The sequence below is a fragment of the Pagrus pagrus genome, assembly GCF_965226575.1.
Source record: "Pagrus pagrus genome assembly, chromosome: 19".
In the NCBI taxonomy this organism is placed as follows: Eukaryota; Metazoa; Chordata; class Actinopteri; order Spariformes; family Sparidae; genus Pagrus; species Pagrus pagrus.
Window position 1 is genome coordinate 8,503,207 of NC_140203.1, and position 20,913 is coordinate 8,524,119.

The window sequence follows — 20,913 nt, forward strand, 5'->3', positions numbered from 1 at the left end:
AGTAAGATTGTGTGTTGTTTGTTTGTTTGTTTTTTGCCCACCTCACACTTCAAACGTCCTGCCAGGGTAGGAAAGGCTGCCTAAGGACAAGTGTAAAAGAGGTCAATAGCCTGAACCTCTTATCGAGTAGAACAGAGATGGAGACGGTTACAGTTTTAGGTTAACCAAAGCTGTTGGATACTTATTGCAAATGCATAGAACGACTTGCTTTCTACTTACTGAACATTCTGGCTCCTGCTTCACCAACACGCCCCGTCTTCGACCGCAAGCCGGCCTCACCTGAGGGGGGGTACAGCAAAGAGAATCCCAATGTGAATCCGACTCTTGCGAGCGCGCGCCTTCGTGCATTGTAATGCAACAGCGTGTTATTACGCTATTTAACAACAACTTGCACTTACCGGGGAGCCTGGCTCTTCCTTGATTTTTCGACCCGGTGGACCGCCGACGGAGTCACTGGAAGACATCTACAAAGAGGGGGGAGTTATGTTATCGTGATGTGAATTGAAGAATTAGGGATTCGTATGCACTTTCAGAAAGGTGGAAGTTGAACATGGAAGAATTAGCAGAAAGAAATAGCAAGTTGGAACCTTTAGTCATTTTTATCCACTATTTGGAATTGGTTAGAAATGATCCTTCAGTTCAGATTTTTAAGACGAGTGATTGACATATCTGTCTTTGGAATGCCTTAATTATGCAAGATCATATTTTTAGAGTCTTAAAGCCTTCTCTTTAAATCAACTTGCAAATCTTCTGGGCTCAACCAAAGGGTGTGGGTTTTCTTTTTTGAAGAATTAGGGATTCGTATGCACTTTCAGTAAGGTGGAAGTTGAACATGGAAGAATTAGCAGAAAGAAATAGCAAGTTGGAACCTTTAGTCATTTTTATCCACTATTTGGAATTTGTTAGAAATGATCCTTCAGTTCAGATTTTTAAGACGAGTGATTGACATATCTGTCTTTGGAATGCCTTAATTATGCAAGATCATATTTTTAGAGTCTTAAAGCCTTCTCTTTAAATCAACTTGCAAGTCTTCTGTGCTCAACCAAAGGGTGTGGGTTATCTTTTTTGAAGAATTAGGGATTCGTATGCACTTTCAGTAAGGTGGAAGTTGAACATGGAAGAATTAGCAGAAAGAAATAGCAAGTTGGAACCTTTAGTCATTTTTATCCACTATTTGGAATTGGTTCGAAATGATCCTTCAGTTCAGATTTTTAAGACGAGTGATTGACATATCTGTCTTTGGAATGCCTTAATTATGCAAGATCATATTTTTAGAGTCTTAAAGCCTTCTCTTTAAATCAACTTGCAAGTCTTCTGGGCTCAACCAAAGGGTGTGGGGGTTTTTTTTTGTCTCTCAACCGTGTCCAAACTTACAGCGCACTAACAGGTAGAAGATGTAGGTCAACAGGAGGACGAGAACAAGAGCCAGCAGAGCGATGCCACAGTCGAAGGGATCCGCGCACTAAGAAAGGGGGGGAAAAAAACAACACACAGTCAGTCAGACAGACAGACATTCAGTCAGACAGACAGAGAGACAGAGAAGGAAAGAAAGAAAGAAAGAAAGAAAGAAAGAAAGAAAGAAAGAAAGAAAGAAAGAAAGAAACAAACAAACGGTCATCCGATTTCATATTTACAGTCTTTGGCCACGGTGGTAGATGCTTTTAACACTTACACGGTATTTTCCGACATCATCAGGTGGTTGCCTAAACAGGGATGGCCATTCGAGAGTAAATACGCACATTAAGCTTTGAGTAATATCCACATCCACAAGACAGATAACAAAGAATTTGAGACACTGCGCTCACCATATTACGATACAGTGCGATCCATCGCCATTTTCAATTGCAGTACCTAAATGACGGCAGAAATATTCAGATCGTAAATATGTGATATTGAAATCTGTGCAGAAAGACCAACGCATAATGCCTTTTTATCCTTCCTTTACCCATCGCAAATGTGTTTCTCCGCTATATTTCCAGATTGCTTCGTAGATACCGCAGCGAGTTACAAACACCAACCTTCATCCAGCTGTTTTTGTGACACAACAGATGGTGAGAAAACCTTGCCTTCTCTTTTTTTAAATGGACAATCATTCCATCATTCCAAATGTTGTAATGCAGAACATTATTTATTGTCATATTTCCTTCTGTTTTAGACTGAAAGAGGAAGATTGCATTCTGAGAAAATGGCATACCCTCAGCAGGATGGCATTGCACAACGGGAACGAAGACATGCAGATTGGAGGGGGGAGCAAGACTGGTGGGCATCGTCTCCCCTGGTGAAGAAAAGCAAACGTGAGAGATGGGCGCTTGGCCGATTTCAAGAACGACGACCCTTCCTCTAAAGACCGACGACAAGATAATGGCACTCGCTATCTCTCTCTCTCTCGAAGAAGAAGAAGAAGAAGAAGAAGAAGAAGAAGAATTGAAGATTTAGGGCTTCAGATGAGCTATTTGGAACACAAAGTACTTTTAAGTCAAACTTGGAAGCCTTAGCGATAAAGATTCACCTTCTGGTGTTATTTAGCGAGTCTTGTTATATTTGGAAGAAGTAAGTAATAAATATTCACTTTATGGAATCAATTATGGATTATTATGCAGAATTTGGAAGCCTTGGTAATTCATATTCACTTTCGGGATCATTTAGCGAAATTATGCTAAATTTGGGAGATTTAGTAATATATAATCACTTTCTGAAATAATTTAGCTAATTTTATAGTAGATTTGGAAGAAGCCTTAGTGATAAAGATTCACCTTCCGGAATTATTTTGCGAATGTCATTTTAAATTTGGAAGAAGCCTTAGTGATAAAGATTGATGGTAAAAAACAACTTTATATCACATTTCTGGAATTTACCTTACCTCATTTACGCGTCCAACAAATGCATGCGAATGCAAGCGCTGCCTCTTATGCTCTCCCAACAGTGCGTCTCATTGGCTCGTACTCAGCGGCCAATTGGGCTACAGGCTCGAATTATGAGATGCCGTTTTTGGATTCAATTTAGGATCAAGAATCACTTATTTGAATTTTTCATTTTGGATTTGAAAAAATGTGTGATGAAGCTTGTTAGCTCATCCCAGGAAGTCATATTCTCAACTGGGATTGGCCTGTTTACAAGCAAGTGTCTTTGTTTGTTTTCTGCGTCCTTGTTCCTTTGTTTTGTTCTATTCTACTTACGGATGTTTGTAAATACCGAAAGAGAAGAAGAAGAGCCGCCGCTGCCGCCGTCTGCTGCTGCTGTTGTTTTGTTCTGTCTGTCATTGTAATATTCTGTCCTTTGGATGCTGTGGCAAACATATTTCCCCCATGTGGGACAATAAAGCAATTCCGATTCTTAAACTTGAATGTTTGAAACACTTTACTATGGATGCCAATATTCAACCAGTTCTTCAATAGTAAACCTTTTTTATTTTTATTTTGAAGCAGTAACCATCTACATTTGTATTTGAAAAAGTTAGACTGTCAAACTTAGAGCCAGCAATGGCTGATTTAAAATCAGTTAATTCATCAGAATTCAAAACCCGGAACCATTAGTGATTAATATTTTTAGATTGGAAGGTTCAGTTATCTGTATCAATAGCAATTTAGGCATTTCAATCGAAATGCTGGAAGGATTAGTGATTTTTATCTCCTCTTTGTCGTTGATGACAGACCCTCTAATAACAAAGAAAGAGGAAGCAATGATCAAGTTAACTGTGAACTTTTATTCACTGCAAAATGCTGTAAAAAAACAAAAACATCAAACAACAAAAGCAAACAACAAACAAACACAGTGACATCAGCAAAATGGACACTCAAGTCCAAGTCCATGACTGTTTATTTGGCAGATTTCGGCCAGCTTTTCATCCCAAGTCTGCTGGTGGATGAGGGGCCTTGCCTGCAGCTTGATCAGGGGCCTGTGGCGCTGGTGGATCGGGGGCCTGTGAAGCTGGTGGATCGGGGGCCTGTGGCGCTGGTGGATCGGGGGCCTGTGAAGCTGGTGGATCGGGGGCCTGTGAAGCTGGTGGATCGGGGGCCTGTGGAGGTGGTGGATCGGGGGCCTGTGGAGGTGGTGGATCGGGGGCCTGCGCTTGTGGATCGGGGGCCTGCGCTGGTGGATCGGGGGCCTGTGGAGGTGGTGGATCGGGGGCCTGTGGAGGTGGTGGATCGGGGGCCTGCGCTTGTGGATCGGGGGCCTGCGCTGGTGGATCGGGGGCCTGTGGAGGTGGTGGATCGGGGGCCTGCGCTTGTGGATCGGGGGCCTGCGCTGGTGGATCGGGGGCCTGTGGAGGTGGTGGATCGGGGGCCTGTGGAGGTGGTGGATCGGGGGCCTGTGGAGGTGGTGGTTCGGGGGCCTGAGGCGCTGGTGGATCGGGGGCCTGTGGCGCTGGTGGATCGGGGGCCTGTGAAGCTGGTGGATCGGGGGCCTGTGAAGCTGGTGGATCGGGCGCCTGTGAAGCTGGTGGATCGGGGGCCTGTGGCGCTGGTGGATCGGGGGCCTGTGAAGCTGGTGGATCGGGGGCCTGTGAAGCTGGTGGATCCGGGGCCTGTGAAGCTGGTGGATCGGGGGCCTGTGAAGCTGGTGGATCGGGGGCCTGCGCTTGTGGATCGGGGGCCTGCGCTGGTGGATCGGGGGCCTGTGGAGGTGGTGGATCGGGGGCCTGTGGAGGTGGTGGATCGGGGGCCTGCGCTTGTGGATCGGGGGCCTGCGCTGGTGGATCGGGGGCCTGTGGAGGTGGTGGATCGGGGGCCTGTGGAGGTGGTGGATCGGGGGCCTGTGGAGGTGGTGGTTCGGGGGCCTGAGGCGCTGGTGGATCGGGGGCCTGTGGCGCTGGTGGATCGGGGGCCTGTGAAGCTGGTGGATCGGGGGCCTGTGAAGCTGGTGGATCGGGCGCCTGTGAAGCTGGTGGATCGGGGGCCTGTGGCGCTGGTGGATCGGGGGCCTGTGAGGCTGGTGGATCGGGGGCCTGTGAAGCTGGTGGATCGGGGGCCTGTGAAGCTGGTGGATCCGGGGCCTGTGAAGCTGGTGGATCGGGGGCCTGTGAAGCTGGTGGATCGGGGGCCTGTGAAGCTGGTGGATCGGGGGCATGTGAAGCTGGTGGATCGGGGGCCTGTGAAGCTGGTGGATCGGGGGCCTGTGAAGCTGGTGGATCGGCGGCCTGTGAAGCTGGTGGATCGGGGGCCTGTGGCGCTGGTGGATCCGGGGCCTGTGAAGCTGGTGGATCGGGGGCCTGTGAAGCTGGTGGATTGGGGGCCTGTGAAGCTGGTGGATCGGGGGCCTGCGCTGGTGGCTGAGGGGCCTGTGCTGCCATCACCATGTCTTCCACGCCTGAGTCATCCCCTGTGGATGAGAGGCAGACCACGTCCGTTATGTGGTCAGATCGTCTCGTGGATGGCAAATTCGAGTCATCCGAGGAAAGGTTCTCGTAAACCAACGTTTTTTCTTGCTTTTCCTCCTTTATCTTCTTACTCTTTCTAACTTTTTCTTTTCTCTTCCTCTTCCTCTTCTTTGAGCTCATCCCCTGTGTAGCGTCTTTGTCTGCGTCTGGGAGTTTGGCAGACCCCTCATCCATTCCCTTCTCTGCCTGGTCAGGGGCTTCAGCTCTTTTCTTGTCCCTTTTCTTCCTCTGTAGTCTGGTCATCATTGGCTTTTTTGATCTCCCCTTGTTCCTGGGTTGCTTTTTCATTTCTTTATCAGTCTCTTTCTGTCCCCTTTCTCCGTCTTCCTGTGTCTGTGAATTGTCTTTTTTTGACACTTCCTCCTCCTCCTTGTCCTCGTCGTTGTCGTCGTTGTTGTCCTCCTCCTCCTCCTCCTCCTCCTCCTCCTCCTCCGCAGCAGCAGCAGCAGCAGCAGCACCATCACCATCACCATCTTCCGAGTCCGACTCTTTTTCTTCAATCCTTTCAGTGTTCTGACACAGAGCGTCGGCGGTGTGAGCCCTCGACTCGAAAGCCTCCTTGAAGTCCAGATCTGCCTCGTAAAACTTCTCAGCTGTTGCATTCGAGTGGCACATCAACCTGCGGACGCTGGACTTCTTGCTAGTGTCCAAAGACCTCCCGATCTACAAAAAGAGAAGACATAAAACAAGTTGAGGAAAAACACTTATTAGCTGGTCAAAACTCGAACCGATTGAATATTAAAAAAATTAAATAAATAAATAAAAAAATAATAAGAATTCTTACGCAGGTGCTGATACTGCTGCGGATCAGATTGAAGGTCGGACTCCCCGGTAGGCCGAAACCTTTCCAGGTGGCCTGGAAGGACTCCAGGAGTACGTTGTAGGGGCCACCATTGGAATTAGAGAAAAAAATCTCAGAGTCGCCGCACTTGAATTTGTGTCGGTGGTAGATGAATCTGCTGAGCCAAAGGTACTCCTCCTTATTCAAAGGAATGAGAGCGCGACCAAACGTTTCCTTCGTCTTGTGCTGTGTGACCTGAGAGAGTGAGAGAGAGAGAGAGAGAGAGACAGAGAGAGAGAGAGAGAGAGAGAGAGAGTGAGAGAGCGAGAAAAGAAATCAATAAAGCAAATAATTACGCACTGTGATATGGATACATTATCTGAAAGATAAAGAGATTAAAATACTTTCTTTGGAACTATTAGCAAGTATGGATCGACTATTTAAAATTATTAGCAAATTGTATCCACTATTTGGAAAACACTGCACGAAACACACCTCCAAACGCACGTGCTTTGCGGATGCAATATGTGAAAGATAAAGAGACTAAAATGCGTTGTTTGTAATTATTAGCAAATTGTATCGACTATTTGGAAAACACTGCAGGAAACGCACCTCCAAACGCACGTGCTTTGCGGATGCAATATGTGAAAGATAAAGAGACTAAAATGCGTTGTTTGTAATTATTAGCAAATTGTAGCGACTATTTGGAAAACACTGCAGGAAACGCACCTCCAAACGCACGTGCTTTGCGGATGCAATATGTGAAAGATAAAGAGACTAAAATGCGTTGTTTGTAATTATTAGCAAATTGTATCCACTATTTGGAAAACACTGCAGGAAACGCACCTCCAAACGCACGTGCTTTGCGGATGCAATATGTGAAAGATAAAGAGACTAAAATGCGTTGTTTGTAATTATTAGCAAATTGTATCCACTATTTGGAAAACACTGCACGAAACGCACCTCCAAACGCACGTGCTTTGCGGATGCAATATGTGAAAGATAAAGAGACTAAAATGCGTTGTTTGTAATTATTAGCAAATTGTATCGACTATTTGGAAAACACTGCACGAAACGCACCTCCAAACGCACGTGCTTTGCGGATGCAATATGTGAAAGATAAAGAGACTAAAATGCGTTGTTTGTAATTATTAACAAATTGTATCCACTATTTGGAAAACACTGCACGAAACGCACCTCCAAACGCACGTGCTTTGCGGATGCAATATGTGAAAGATAAAGAGACTAAAATGCGTTGTTTGTAATTATTAGCAAATTGTATCGACTATTTGGAAAACACTGCACGAAACGCACCTCCAAACGCACGTGCTTTGCGGATGCAATATGTGAAAGATAAAGAGACTAAAATGCGTTGTTTGTAATTATTAGCAAATTGTAGCGACTATTTGGAAAACACTGCACGAAATACATCTCCAAGTCTGCCAACACAGCACGCTCTTACCCCAATTATACGTCTGCCATTCCTGTCACAGTCTGCCGCCGTCACCTCCTCCACCTTTAGGTTTGCCAGGACCCCCCTCCTGTGGCCCGTCGTACAGACAATGAATCCGGCGATGAGTCCGTAGAAATGATCCAACTTTTTTCTGTTTGGCCGTTTTTCCAGGCGCACTGTAAAGCAGAAGGACATTTTCAACTAGCGTGCCACAACCATCTTCGTCTTATCTGAGTTTTCAAACGCCGGTAACCGAAATACTTACGCAGTGCAGCCGGTATCTCTCTTCGCACCTGCCGGAGGTAGGAGCTGATGTGGGCGGCCTTCACAAGCAAACCTGAAAGTCAGACACAAACCGGATTTCAAGTAAATGATGATGTCGTGACTGGCGAGATAAAAATAAATAAATAAATAAATGAATAAATAATAACAATAATAATAATAATAATAATAAAATAGTAAGAATAAGAATAAATAAAAAATAAAAACAGATGCGGTTAAACCTACTAGTTTTTTTCATCCTGACAGATTGCCGATGCGTCACAATGTCCTTTTTGCACATTCTTGCAGCAGACTTCAAGATGAAAATAACTCCTCTCAGTAATTTTTGAGGAGCCTTGACCTCCTGGAGTTGTGCCTCCAAGAGGAATTGTAGAAATGCCCTCACGTTGCCAAGAATAATTAGCTGCGTTGTGACAGCATATTTTTTGAGCGTGTCCCGCCATCTGAGTGAGTGAGTGAGAGAGAGTGAGTGAGAGAGAGAGAGAGAGAGAGAGAGAGAGAGAGAGACACACACACACACACACACACACAGATTAGCACACCTAGTAGATTTGCAACGTGCTACTCTCTCCCTTCCTCTCGGTTACACGTAGTGTTTGATAGACACAAGAAAGTTAAAAAGAGTATTAAAGTATTTACTCAAGCAGCCTCTCAGTGTTTCTCAAAAAACTGAACGTCATCTCCGGTATACTGCGGTCTGCCATGAAGAGCATCCACCGTCGGGCGTGTGCAACCCGCATCCTCGCGTTCTCCTCCTGTCTCCTGTTTCCAGCGGCGATGTTCTTGAACCACAAGTCGAGAATTTTTTCTGTGTGAAAGGGAAAGAGAATTTTATTGTTATAAGGGTTGTTTGGAATTATTAGCAAATTGTATCGATTATTTGGAAAACCTGCACAAAACGCACGTGCGATGTGGATACAATATGTGAAAGATAAAGAGATTAAAATTCGCTTTTTGGAATTATTAGCAAATTGTATCGATTATTTGGAAAACCTGCACCAAACGCACGTGCGATGTGGATACAATATGTGAAAGATAAAGAGATTAAAATTCGCTTTTTGGAATTATTAGCAAATTGTATCGATTATTTGGAAAACCTGCACCAAACGCACGTGCGATGTGGATACAATATGTGAAAGATAAAGAGATTAAAATTCGCTTTTTGGAATTATTAGCAAATTGTATCGATTATTTGGAAAACCTGCACCAAACGCACGTGCGATGTGGATACAATATGGGAAAGATAAAGAGATTAAAATTTGTTTTTTGGAATTATTAGCAAATTGTATCGATTATTTGGAAAACCTGCACCAAACGCACGTGCGATGTGGATACAATATGTGAAAGATAAAGAGATTAAAATTTGTTTTTTGGAATTATTAGCAAATTGTATCGATTATTTGGAAAACCTGCACCAAACGCACGTGCGATGTGGATACAATATGTGAAAGATAAAGAGATTAAAATTTGTTTTTTGGAATTATTAGCAAATTGTATCGATTATTAGGAGAACAACAACAACAACATAAACAACAAGAATATCTTATATGCGAGTAATACAAAAATGTAAATACCATAGCGAGGTAGCTTGGTCGGGTCGCTCACAATTTTTCTCCTCTCGAATTTTTTACGCGCAGAACTCCCTGGAGTCTGAGGGTTGTACTCCAGCATCTTCTTTGGCGTGGTGGACGAAGAGGACGACGACTGCTGCTGGTGAGGGGTGGACGGCGACTGCAGGTGCTGCGGGGTGGACGACTGCTGCGGGTGCTGCGGGGTGGACGACTGCTGCTGCTGCGGGGTGGACGACTGCTGCGGGGTGGACGACTGCTGCTGCTGCGGGGTGGACGACTGCTGCGGGTGCTGCGGGGTGGAGGACTGCTGCTGCTGATCATGATGATGAAGAGAAGGGGTGGACAACTCCTCCTCCTCCTCCTGCTGCTGCTGCTGCTGCTGGGTGGACTCCTGCTGCTCCCGAGAAGGAGTCGATGATGTCATCCAAGTATTCGTGTCGCTCCTCAGCCGGTGAATTCTTACCCTGAGACCGACGCAGCCGTTACAGTTTTTCCGTAGAGGTAAGGCATGACCACAGGAAGAGAGAGTGCTGGTGCTGGCGCTGTGGCTGGTGCTGGTGCTGGCGCTGGCACTGGCGCTGGCGCTGCTGCTGCTGGGGCTGGCGGTGGCATCTCCAACTCCATCCTCATCTCCATCCTCATCTCCATCTCCATCCTCATCTCCATCTCCATCTCCATCACTGCTCGACGTCAGCTTCTCCTGGTCCAGGGTGGTCATCATCGCTGGCAGGGGATTGGACTTCCTCAGCCTCCTCAGGGCTTTCAATTTGGCACTCCGTTTGGCGATCCTCAGAATATTTTTCTGAGTCTCTTTCTGTAATGGCAAGAAAGCACATTGAAGGTTAAATCTCAGCACGACACGTGTACGCCAATAGCACATGTTGATATTGTGTATTTTAAATCAAGGCGGACAGAGGAACTAACCTTCAGCCCGCCGTGCATATTCTCCACATGCTTGTCCAGCCGGGATAGCTTTTTGCGTTTGCATATGGGACATGTTAGCCTGCCGTTATGGCTGGAAATAAGAGAAGAAAAGAAAAAAAAAGAAAAGAAAAAAATGACAATTCAAAATTAACAATAATAAACGCGACACCATTAAGGAAACAAAAGCGGAGGTGTGAGACGCGATTCATCAGAGCCACCGAACGGTACTTACGTCGCCGAAGCGTAGCCGAGGAGCAGCTTCAATTCTATGGAGTTTCCAATCTGGTGGTACTTGACCAGATGCTGGCGAACAGCAACATAGGGCACCGCACAGACTGGACACGGGACTGGACTCCGTGGCATCTTTTTCTCTGGTGAAGACAAGCAGACAGACGTTATTAGTCTATTAGTTTATTAGTCCGTTATCGTTACTCATTACCTAGAATTACCTACATTAGAATTTGGAAGCCTTGTAATAAATATTCACTTTCTGAAATCAATTAGTAAAAATTAGGCTGAATTTGGAAGCCTTGGTAAGAAATATTCACTTTCTGGAATCAATTAGTAGAAATTAGGCTGAATTTGGAAGTCTTAGTGAGAAATATTCACTTTCTGGAATCAATTAGTAGAAATTAGGCTGAATTTGGAAGCCTTGGTAAGAAATATTCACTTTCTGGAATCAATTAGTAGAAATTAGGCTGAATTTGGAAGTCTTAGTGAGAAATATTCACTTTCTGGATGTTATTTAGTGAATCTCATTGCAAATATGGAAGCATTAGTAGCGTTAGATGATGACTTGAAATTGGTCTTACCTCAGTGTTGCATCCAACAAGTGCATCTAAATGGATGCACTTGATGGAAGGGCTATTTAAAGCCTTTCATTGGCTCGCTCTCGGCCAATCAGAGCATGGACATAATTTAGGATAGAGGTTCACTTATATGGAATACGTGCCATGCTTGTCTTGATATATGTCTGTCTTGACATATATGACATCATTCAATTACAGAGTATTTATTAGTTATGATTTAAGTATGTATATATATATATATATATATATATATACATATATGTATATATGTGTATATATATATATGTGTATATATATATATATATATATATATATATATATATATATATATACATAAATATGTATTGGTGTATATATGTATATAAACGCGTCAGCTGCTCTAGCCGGACCCCTGAGCTCCAGAGGCCTTGGAAGTGAGCGCTCAATCCGCTCCAAATGACCCCCAGGACCCTATGAGATGGCCTCCTGGAAGCTGAGCTCCAGGGACCGGGGAGCTCGGCACCAACAAGCCCGGCTGTGGACCTCCAGAGGCTGGGCACGTCGGCTGCTCCAGCCGGGCCCCTGAGCTCCAGAGGCCTTGGAAGTGAGCGCTCAATCCGCTCCAAATGACCCCCAGGACCCTCTGAGATGGCCTCCTGGAAGCTAAGCTCCAGGGACCGGGGAGCTCGGCACCAACAAGCCCGGCCGTGGACCTCCAGAGGCTGGGCACGTCAGCTCCAGAGGCTGGGCACGTCGGCTGCTCCAGCCGGGCCCCTGAGCTCCAGAGGCCTTGGAAGTGAGCGCTCAATCCGCTCCAAATGACCCCCAGGACCCTCTGAGACGGCCTCCTGGAAGCTAAGCTCCAGGGACCGGGGAGCTCGGCACCAACAAGCCCGGCCGTGGACCTCCAGAGGCTGGGCATGTCGGCTGCTCTAGCCGGGCCCCTGAGCTCCAGAGGCCTTGGAAGTGAGCGCTCAATCCGCTCCAAATGACCCCCAGGACCCTCTGAGATGGCCTCCTGGAAGCTAAGCTCCAGGGACCGGGGAGCTCGGCACCAACAAGCCCGCCCGTGGACCTCCATAGGCTGGGCACGTCAGCTCCAGAGGCTGGGCACGTCGGCTGCTCCAGCCGGGCCCCTGAGCTCCAGAGGCCTTGGAAGTGAGCGCTCAATCCGCTCCAAATGACCCCCAGGACCCTCTGAGATGGCCTCCTGGAAGCTAAGCTCCAGGGACCGGGGAGCTCGGCACCAACAAGCCCGGCCGTGGACCTCCATAGGCTGGGCACGTCGGCTGCTCTAGCCGGGCCCCTGAGCTCCAGAGGCCTTGGAAGTGAGCGCTCAATCCGCTCCAAATGACCCCCAGGACCCTCTGAGATGGCCTCCTGGAAGCTAAGCTCCAGGGACCGGGGAGCTCGGCACCAACAAGCCCGCCCGTGGACCTCCATAGGCTGGGCACGTCAGCTCCAGAGGCTGGGCACGTCGGCTGCTCCAGCCGGGCCCCTGAGCTCCAGAGGCCTTGGAAGTGAGCGCTCAATCCGCTCCAAATGACCCCCAGGACCCTCTGAGATGGCCTCCTGGAAGCTAAGCTCCAGGGACCGGGGAGCTCGGCACCAACAAGCCCGCCCGTGGACCTCCATAGGCTGGGCACGTCAGCTCCAGAGGCTGGGCACGTCGGCTGCTCCAGCCGGGCCCCTGAGCTCCAGAGGCCTTGGAAGTGAGCGCTCAATCCGCTCCAAATGACCCCCAGGACCCTCTGAGACGGCCTCCTGGAAGCTAAGCTCCAGGGACCGGGGAGCTCGGCACCAACAAGCCCGGCCGTGGACCTCCAGAGGCTGGGCATGTCGGCTGCTCTAGCCGGGCCCCTGAGCTCCAGAGGCCTTGGAAGTGAGCGCTCAATCCGCTCCAAATGACCCCCAGGACCCTCTGAGATGGCCTCCTGGAAGCTAAGCTCCAGGGACCGGGGAGCTCGGCACCAACAAGCCCGCCCGTGGACCTCCATAGGCTGGGCACGTCAGCTCCAGAGGCTGGGCACGTCGGCTGCTCCAGCCGGGCCCCTGAGCTCCAGAGGCCTTGGAAGTGAGCGCTCAATCCGCTCCAAATGACCCCCAGGACCCTCTGAGATGGCCTCCTGGAAGCTAAGCTCCAGGGACCGGGGAGCTCGGCACCAACAAGCCCGCTCGTGGACCTCCAGAGGCTGGGCACGTCGGCTGCTCTAGCCTGGCCCCTGAGCTCCAGAGACCTTGGAAGTCAGCGCTCAATCCGCTCCAAATGACCCCCAGGACCCTCTGAGATGGCCTCCTGGAAGCTAAGCTCCAGGGACCGGGGAGCTCGGCACCAACAAGCCCGGCCGTGGACCTCCATAGGCTGGGCACGTCGGCTGCTCTAGCCGGGCCCCTGAGCTCCAGAGGCCTTGGAAGTGAGCGCTCAATCCGCTCCAAATGACCCCCAGGACCCTCTGAGATGGCCTCCTGGAAGCTAAGCTCCAGGGACCGGGGAGCTCGGCACCAACAAGCCCGCCCGTGGACCTCCAGAGGCTGGGCACGTCGGCTGCTCTAGCCTGGCCCCTGAGCTCCAGAGACCTTGGAAGTGAGCGCTCAATCCGCTCCAAATGACCCCCAGGACCCTCTGAGATGGCCTCCTGGAAGCTCAGCTCCAGAGACCGGGGAGGTCGGCACCAACAAGCCCGGCCGTGGACCTCCAGAGGCTGGGCACGTCCGCTGCTCCAGCCTGGCCCCTGAGCTCCAGAGACCTTGGAAGTGAGCGCTCAATCCGCTCCAAATGACCCCCAGGACCCTCTGAGATGGCCTCCTGGAAGCTAAGCTCCAGGGACCGGGGAGCTCGGCACCAACAAGCCCGCCCGTGGACCTCCATAGGCTGGGCACGTCAGCTCCAGAGGCTGGGCACGTCGGCTGCTCCAGCCGGGCCCCTGAGCTCCAGAGGCCTTGGAAGTGAGCGCTCAATCCGCTCCAAATGACCCCCAGGACCCTCTGAGATGGCCTCCTGGAAGCTAAGCTCCAGGGACCGGGGAGCTCGGCACCAACAAGCCCGCCCGTGGACCTCCAGAGGCTGGGCACGTCGGCTGCTCTAGCCTGGCCCCTGAGCTCCAGAGGCCTTGGAAGTGAGCGCTCAATCCGCTCCAAATGACCCCCAGGACCCTCTGAGACGGCCTCCTGGAAGCTAAGCTCCAGGGACCGGGGAGCTCGGCACCAACAAGCCCGGCCGTGGACCTCCAGAGGCTGGGCACGTCGGCTGCTCTAGCCGGGCCCCTGAGCTCCAGAGGCCTTGGAAGTGAGCGCTCAATCCGCTCCAAATGACCCCCAGGACCCTCTGAGATGGCCTCCTGGAAGCTAAGCTCCAGGGACCGGGGAGCTCGGCACCAACAAGCCCGCCCGTGGACCTCCATAGGCTGGGCACGTCAGCTCCAGAGGCTGGGCACGTCGGCTGCTCCAGCCGGGCCCCTGAGCTCCAGAGACCTTGGAAGTGAGCGCTCAATCCGCTCCAAATGACCCCCAGGACCCTCTGAGATGGCCTCCTGGAAGCTCAGCTCCAGGGACCGGGGGGGGGGCGGCACCAACAAGCCCGGCCGTGGACCTCCAGAGGCGGGCACGACGGCTCCAGAAGTCTCCCTGTGGAGAGCCAGAGATGGACTCTCCAGGAACCTTGCGCCCCAGCCGGACCTGCGTACCCACACTTAAGCACACCTCCTGGGATGAAGCCAATAGCCGCACCCGCTGGAAGCTCGCGCCCCTGGTACTCCGTTTCAGCTTTCGTGCCCCTGGTATTCCATTTTGGACTTAGCCGAAATATGACTAAGTCCACACTGGAGTACCAGGGGCGCAGGGAAAATTTGGAAGTGTTAGTGATTAGGATTTTATTTTTGTAATTTAAGATGGAGTACCAGGGGCGCAGAAAAATTTGGAGGTGTTAGTTATTATGATTTCATTTTTGGAATCGGTACAGGTTGGACACATTATAACACCAAAACAGCACAAATGCCAATCAACGCACTCATCTATATCATAAATGTATTAATTGAAATGTGTATTTTGTATAGAGAAGCCTTTTTTAATATTTATCATTTTCTATTTCTTATTACTCAGACGCACATGAGCTAAAAAGAAACACACCATGACACTGGAAACCAGCAAAGCAAAGCAAGAATAAGACCAGAGCCTACCCGAATATTTAGACTGTGACCACGGGAAATACGGCGGTGCTTCGGCCGGCCGATCCAAGATGCGGAGACCCCCGCGCTGGATCGTCTTCTTTGTCAATCCGACGAGGGTTTTTGGAAGTATTAGTGATCGGGATTTTATGTTTGTCATTTAAACTGGAGTACCAGGGGTGCAGGGAAAATTTGGAAGTGTTAGTGATTAGGATTTTATTTTTGTAATTTAAAATGGAGTACCAGGGGCGCAGAAAAATTTGGACGTGTTAGTGATTAGGATTTTACGTTTGTAATTTAAGATGGAGTACCAGGGGCGCAGAAAAATTTGGAGCTGTTAGTTATTATGATTTCATTTTTGGAATCGGTACAGGTTGGACACATTATAACACCAAAACAGCACAAATGCCAATCAACGCACTCATCTATATCATAAATGTATTAATTGAAATGTGTATTTTGTATAGAGAAGCCTTTTTTAATATTTATCATTTTCTATTTCTTATTACTCAGACGCACATGAGCTAAAAAGAAACACACCATGACACTGGAAACCAGCAAAGCAAAGCAAGAATAAGACCAGAGCCTACCCGAATATTTAGACTGTGACCACGGGAAATACGGCGGTGCTTCGGCCGGCCGATCCAAGATGCGGAGACCCCCGCGCTGGATCGTCTTCTTTGTCAATCCGACGAGGGTTTTTGGAAGTATTAGTGATCGGGATTTTATGTTTGTCATTTAAACTGGAGTACCAGGGGTGCAGGGAAAATTTGGAAGTGTTAGTGATTAGGATTTTATTTTTGTAATTTAAAATGGAGTACCAGGGGCGCAGAAAAATTTGGACGTGTTAGTGATTAGGATTTTACGTTTGTAATTAAAACTGGAGTACCAAGGGTGGGGAGGTCGGCACCCGCAAGCCCGGCCGTGGACCTCCAGAGGCTGGGCACGTCGGCTGCTCCAGCCGGGCCCCTGAGCTCCAGAGGCCTTGGAAGTGAGCGCTCAATCCGCTCCAAATGACCCCCAGGACCCTCTGAGACGGCCTCCTGGAAGCTAAGCTCCAGGGACCGGGGAGCTCGGCACCAACAAGCCCGGCCGTGGACCTCCAGAGGCTGGGCACGTCGGCTGCTCTAGCCGGGCCCCTGAGCTCCAGAGGCCTTGGAAGTGAGCGCTCAATCCGCTCCAAATGACCCCCAGGACCCTCTGAGATGGCCTCCTGGAAGCTAAGCTCCAGGGACCGGGGAGCTCGGCACCAACAAGCCCGGCCGTGGACCTCCATAGGCTGGGCACGTCAGCTCCAGAGGCTGGGCACGTCGGCTGCTCCAGCCGGGCCCCTGAGCTCCAGAGGCCTTGGAAGTGAGCGCTCAATCCGCTCCAAATGACCCCCAGGACCCTCTGAGACGGCCTCCTGGAAGCTAAGCTCCAGGGACCGGGGAGCTCGGCACCAACAAGCCCGGCCGTGGACCTCCAGAGGCTGGGCATGTCGGCTGCTCTAGCCGGGCCCCTGAGCTCCAGAGGCCTTGGAAGTGACCGCTCAATCCGCTCCAAATGACCCCCAGGACCCTCTGAGATGGCCTCCTGGAAGCTAAGCTCCAGGGACCGGGGAGCTCGGCACCAACAAGCCCGCCCGTGGACCTCCATAGGCTGGGCACGTCAGCTCCAGAGGCTGGGCACGTCGGCTGCTCCAGCCGGGCCCCTGAGCTCCAGAGGCCTTGGAAGTGAGCGCTCAATCCGCTCCAAATGACCCCCAGGACCCTCTGAGATGGCCTCCTGGAAGCTAAGCTCCAGGGACCGGGGAGCTCGGCACCAACAAGCCCGCCCGTGGACCTCCAGAGGCTGGGCACGTCGGCTGCTCCAGCCGGGCCCCTGAGCTCCAGAGGCCTTGGAAGTGAGCGCTCAATCCGCTCCAAATGACCCCCAGGACCCTCTGAGACGGCCTCCTGGAAGCTAAGCTCCAGGGACCGGGGAGCTCGGCACCAACAAGCCCGGCCGTGGACCTCCAGAGGCTGGGCATGTCGGCTGCTCTAGCCGGGCCCCTGAGCTCCAGAGGCCTTGGAAGTGAGCGCTCAATCCGCTCCAAATGACCCCCAGGACCCTCTGAGATGGCCTCCTGGAAGCTAAGCTCCAGGGACCGGGGAGCTCGGCACCAACAAGCCCGCCCGTGGACCTCCATAGGCTGGGCACGTCAGCTCCAGAGGCTGGGCACGTCGGCTGCTCCAGCCGGGCCCCTGAGCTCCAGAGGCCTTGGAAGTGAGCGCTCAATCCGCTCCAAATGACCCCCAGGACCCTCTGAGACGGCCTCCTGGAAGCTAAGCTCCAGGGACCGGGGAGCTCGGCACCAACAAGCCCGGCCGTGGACCTCCAGAGGCTGGGCACGTCGGCTGCTCTAGCCGGGCCCCTGAGCTCCAGAGGCCTTGGAAGTGACCGCTCAATCCGCTCCAAATGACCCCCAGGACCCTCTGAGATGGCCTCCTGGAAGCTAAGCTCCAGGGACCGGGGAGCTCGGCACCAACAAGCCCGCCCGTGGACCTCCATAGGCTGGGCACGTCAGCTCCAGAGGCTGGGCACGTCGGCTGCTCCAGCCGGGCCCCTGAGCTCCAGAGGCCTTGGAAGTGAGCGCTCAATCCGCTCCAAATGACCCCCAGGACCCTCTGAGATGGCCTCCTGGAAGCTAAGCTCCAGGGACCGGGGAGCTCGGCACCAACAAGCCCGGCCGTGGACCTCCAGAGGCTGGGCATGTCGGCTGCTCTAGCCGGGCCCCTGAGCTCCAGAGGCCTTGGAAGTGAGCGCTCAATCCGCTCCAAATGACCCCCAGGACCCTCTGAGATGGCCTCCTGGAAGCTAAGCTCCAGGGACCGGGGAGCTCGGCACCAACAAGCCCGCCCGTGGACCTCCAGAGGCTGGGCACGTCGGCTGCTCTAGCCTGGCCCCTGAGCTCCAGAGGCCTTGGAAGTGAGCGCTCAATCCGCTCCAAATGACCCCCAGGACCCTCTGAGACGGCCTCCTGGAAGCTAAGCTCCAGGGACCGGGGAGCTCGGCACCAACAAGCCCGCCCGTGGACCTCCAGAGGCTGGGCACGTCGGCTGCTCTAGCCTGGCCCCTGAGCTCCAGAGACCTTGGAAGTGAGCGCTCAATCCGCTCCAAATGACCCCCAGGACCCTCTGAGACGAACTCCTGGAAGCTAAGCTCCAGGGACCGGGGAGCTCGGCACCAACAAGCCCGGCCGTGGACCTCCATAGGCTGGGCACGTCAGCTCCAGAGGCTGGGCACGTCGGCTGCTCCAGCCGGGCCCCTGAGCTCCAGAGGCCTTGGAAGTGAGCGCTCAATCCGCTCCAAATGACCCCCAGGACCCTCTGAGATGGCCTCCTGGAAGCTAAGCTCCAGGGACCGGGGAGCTCGGCACCAACAAGCCCGGCCGTGGACCTCCAGAGGCTGGGCATGTCGGCTGCTCTAGCCGGGCCCCTGAGCTCCAGAGGCCTTGGAAGTGAGCGCTCAATCCGCTCCAAATGACCCCCAGGACCCTCTGAGATGGCCTCCTGGAAGCTAAGCTCCAGGGACCGGGGAGCTCGGCACCAACAAGCCCGCCCGTGGACCTCCAGAGGCTGGGCACGTCGGCTGCTCTAGCCTGGCCCCTGAGCTCCAGAGGCCTTGGAAGTGAGCGCTCAATCCGCTCCAAATGACCCCCAGGACCCTCTGAGACGGCCTCCTGGAAGCTAAGCTCCAGGGACCGGGGAGCTCGGCACCAACAAGCCCGCCCGTGGACCTCCAGAGGCTGGGCACGTCGGCTGCTCTAGCCTGGCCCCTGAGCTCCAGAGACCTTGGAAGTGAGCGCTCAATCCGCTCCAAATGACCCCCAGGACCCTCTGAGACGAACTCCTGGAAGCTAAGCTCCAGGGACCGGGGAGCTCGGCACCAACAAGCCCGGCCGTGGACCTCCATAGGCTGGGCACGTCAGCTCCAGAGGCTGGGCACGTCGGCTGCTCCAGCCGGGCCCCTGAGCTCCAGAGGCCTTGGAAGTGAGCGCTCAATCCGCTCCAAATGACCCCCAGGACCCTCTGAGATGGCCTCCTGGAAGCTAAGCTCCAGGGACCGGGGAGCTCGGCACCAACAAGCCCGGCCGTGGACCTCCAGAGGCTGGGCACGTCAGCTCCAGAGGCTGGGCACGTCGGCTGCTCCAGCCGGGCCCCTGAGCTCCAGAGGCCTTGGAAGTGAGCGCTCAATCCGCTCCAAATGACCCCCAGGACCCTCTGAGACGGCCTCCTGGAAGCTAAGCTCCAGGGACCGGGGAGCTCGGCACCAACAAGCCCGGCCGTGGACCTCCAGAGGCTGGGCACGTCGGCTGCTCTAGCCTGGCCCCTGAGCTCCAGAGACCTTGGAAGTGAGCGCTCAATCCGCTCCAAATGACCCCCAGGACCCTCTGAGATGGCCTCCTGGAAGCTCAGCTCCAGAGACCGGGGAGGTCGGCACCAACAAGCCCGGCCGTGGACCTCCAGAGGCTGGGCACGTCCGCTGCTCCAGCCTGGCCCCTGAGCTCCAGAGACCTTGGAAGTGAGCGCTCAATCCGCTCCAAATGACCCCCAGGACCCTCTGAGATGGCCTCCTGGAAGCTAAGCTCCAGGGACCGGGGAGCTCGGCACCAACAAGCCCGCCCGTGGACCTCCAGAGGCTGGGCACGTCGGCTGCTCTAGCCTGGCCCCTGAGCTCCAGAGACCTTGGAAGTGAGCGCTCAATCCGCTCCAAATGACCCCCAGGACCCTCTGAGATGGCCTCCTGGAAGCTCAGCTCCAGAGACCGGGGAGGTCGGCACCAACAAGCCCGGCCGTGGACCTCCAGAGGCTGGGCACGTCCGCTGCTCCAGCCTGGCCCCTGAGCTCCAGAGACCTTGGAAGTGAGCGCTCAATCTGCTCCAAATGACCCCCAGGACCCTGTGAGATGGCCTCCTGGAAGCTCAGCTCCAGGGACCGGGGGGGGGGGCGGCACCAACAAGCCCGGCCGTGGACCTCCAGAGGCGGGCACGACGGCTCCAGAAGTCTCCCTGTGGAGAGCCAGAGATGGACTCTCCAGGAACCTTGCGCCCCAGCCGGACCTGCGTACCCACACTTAAGCACACCTCCTGGGATGAAGCCAATAGCCGCACCCGCTGGAAGCTCGCGCCCCTGGTACTCCGTTTCAGCTTTCGTGCCCCTGGTATTCCATTTTGGACTTAGCCGAAATATGACTAAGTCCACACTGGAGTACCAGGGGCGCAGGGAAAATTTGGAAGTGTTAGTGATTAGGATTTTATTTTTGTAATTTAAGATGGAGTACCAGGGGCGCAGAAAAATTTGGAGCTGTTAGTTATTATGATTTCATCTTTGGAATCGGTACAGGTTGGACACATTATGACACCAAAACAGCACAAATGCCAATCAACGCACTCATCTATATCATAAATGTATTAATTGAAATGTGTATTTTGTATAGAGAAGCCTTTTTTAATATTTATCATTTTCTATTTCCAATTACTCAGACACACATGAGCTAAAAAGAAACACACCATGACACTGGAAACCAGCAAAGCAAAGCAAGAATAAGACC

The 20,913-nt window shown here is 52.1% G+C and overlaps 1 protein-coding gene across 1 annotated transcript; it reads right to left on the minus strand.

Moving 5' to 3' along the window:
* Positions 1-1,354: 1,354 nt before the first annotated feature.
* LOC311274843 (uncharacterized protein) lies at positions 1,355-10,751 on the minus strand (the record flags this gene model as incomplete). Its single annotated transcript, XM_084382840.1, has 10 exons — positions 1,355-1,462; positions 5,735-6,040; positions 6,162-6,413; positions 7,621-7,787; positions 7,877-7,948; positions 8,119-8,336; positions 8,533-8,701; positions 9,468-10,278; positions 10,389-10,479; positions 10,621-10,751. 10 exons carry the CDS (start codon positions 10,749-10,751, stop codon positions 1,355-1,357), a joined length of 2,325 nt encoding a protein of 774 aa, XP_084238966.1.
* Positions 10,752-20,913: the final 10,162 nt, after the last annotated feature.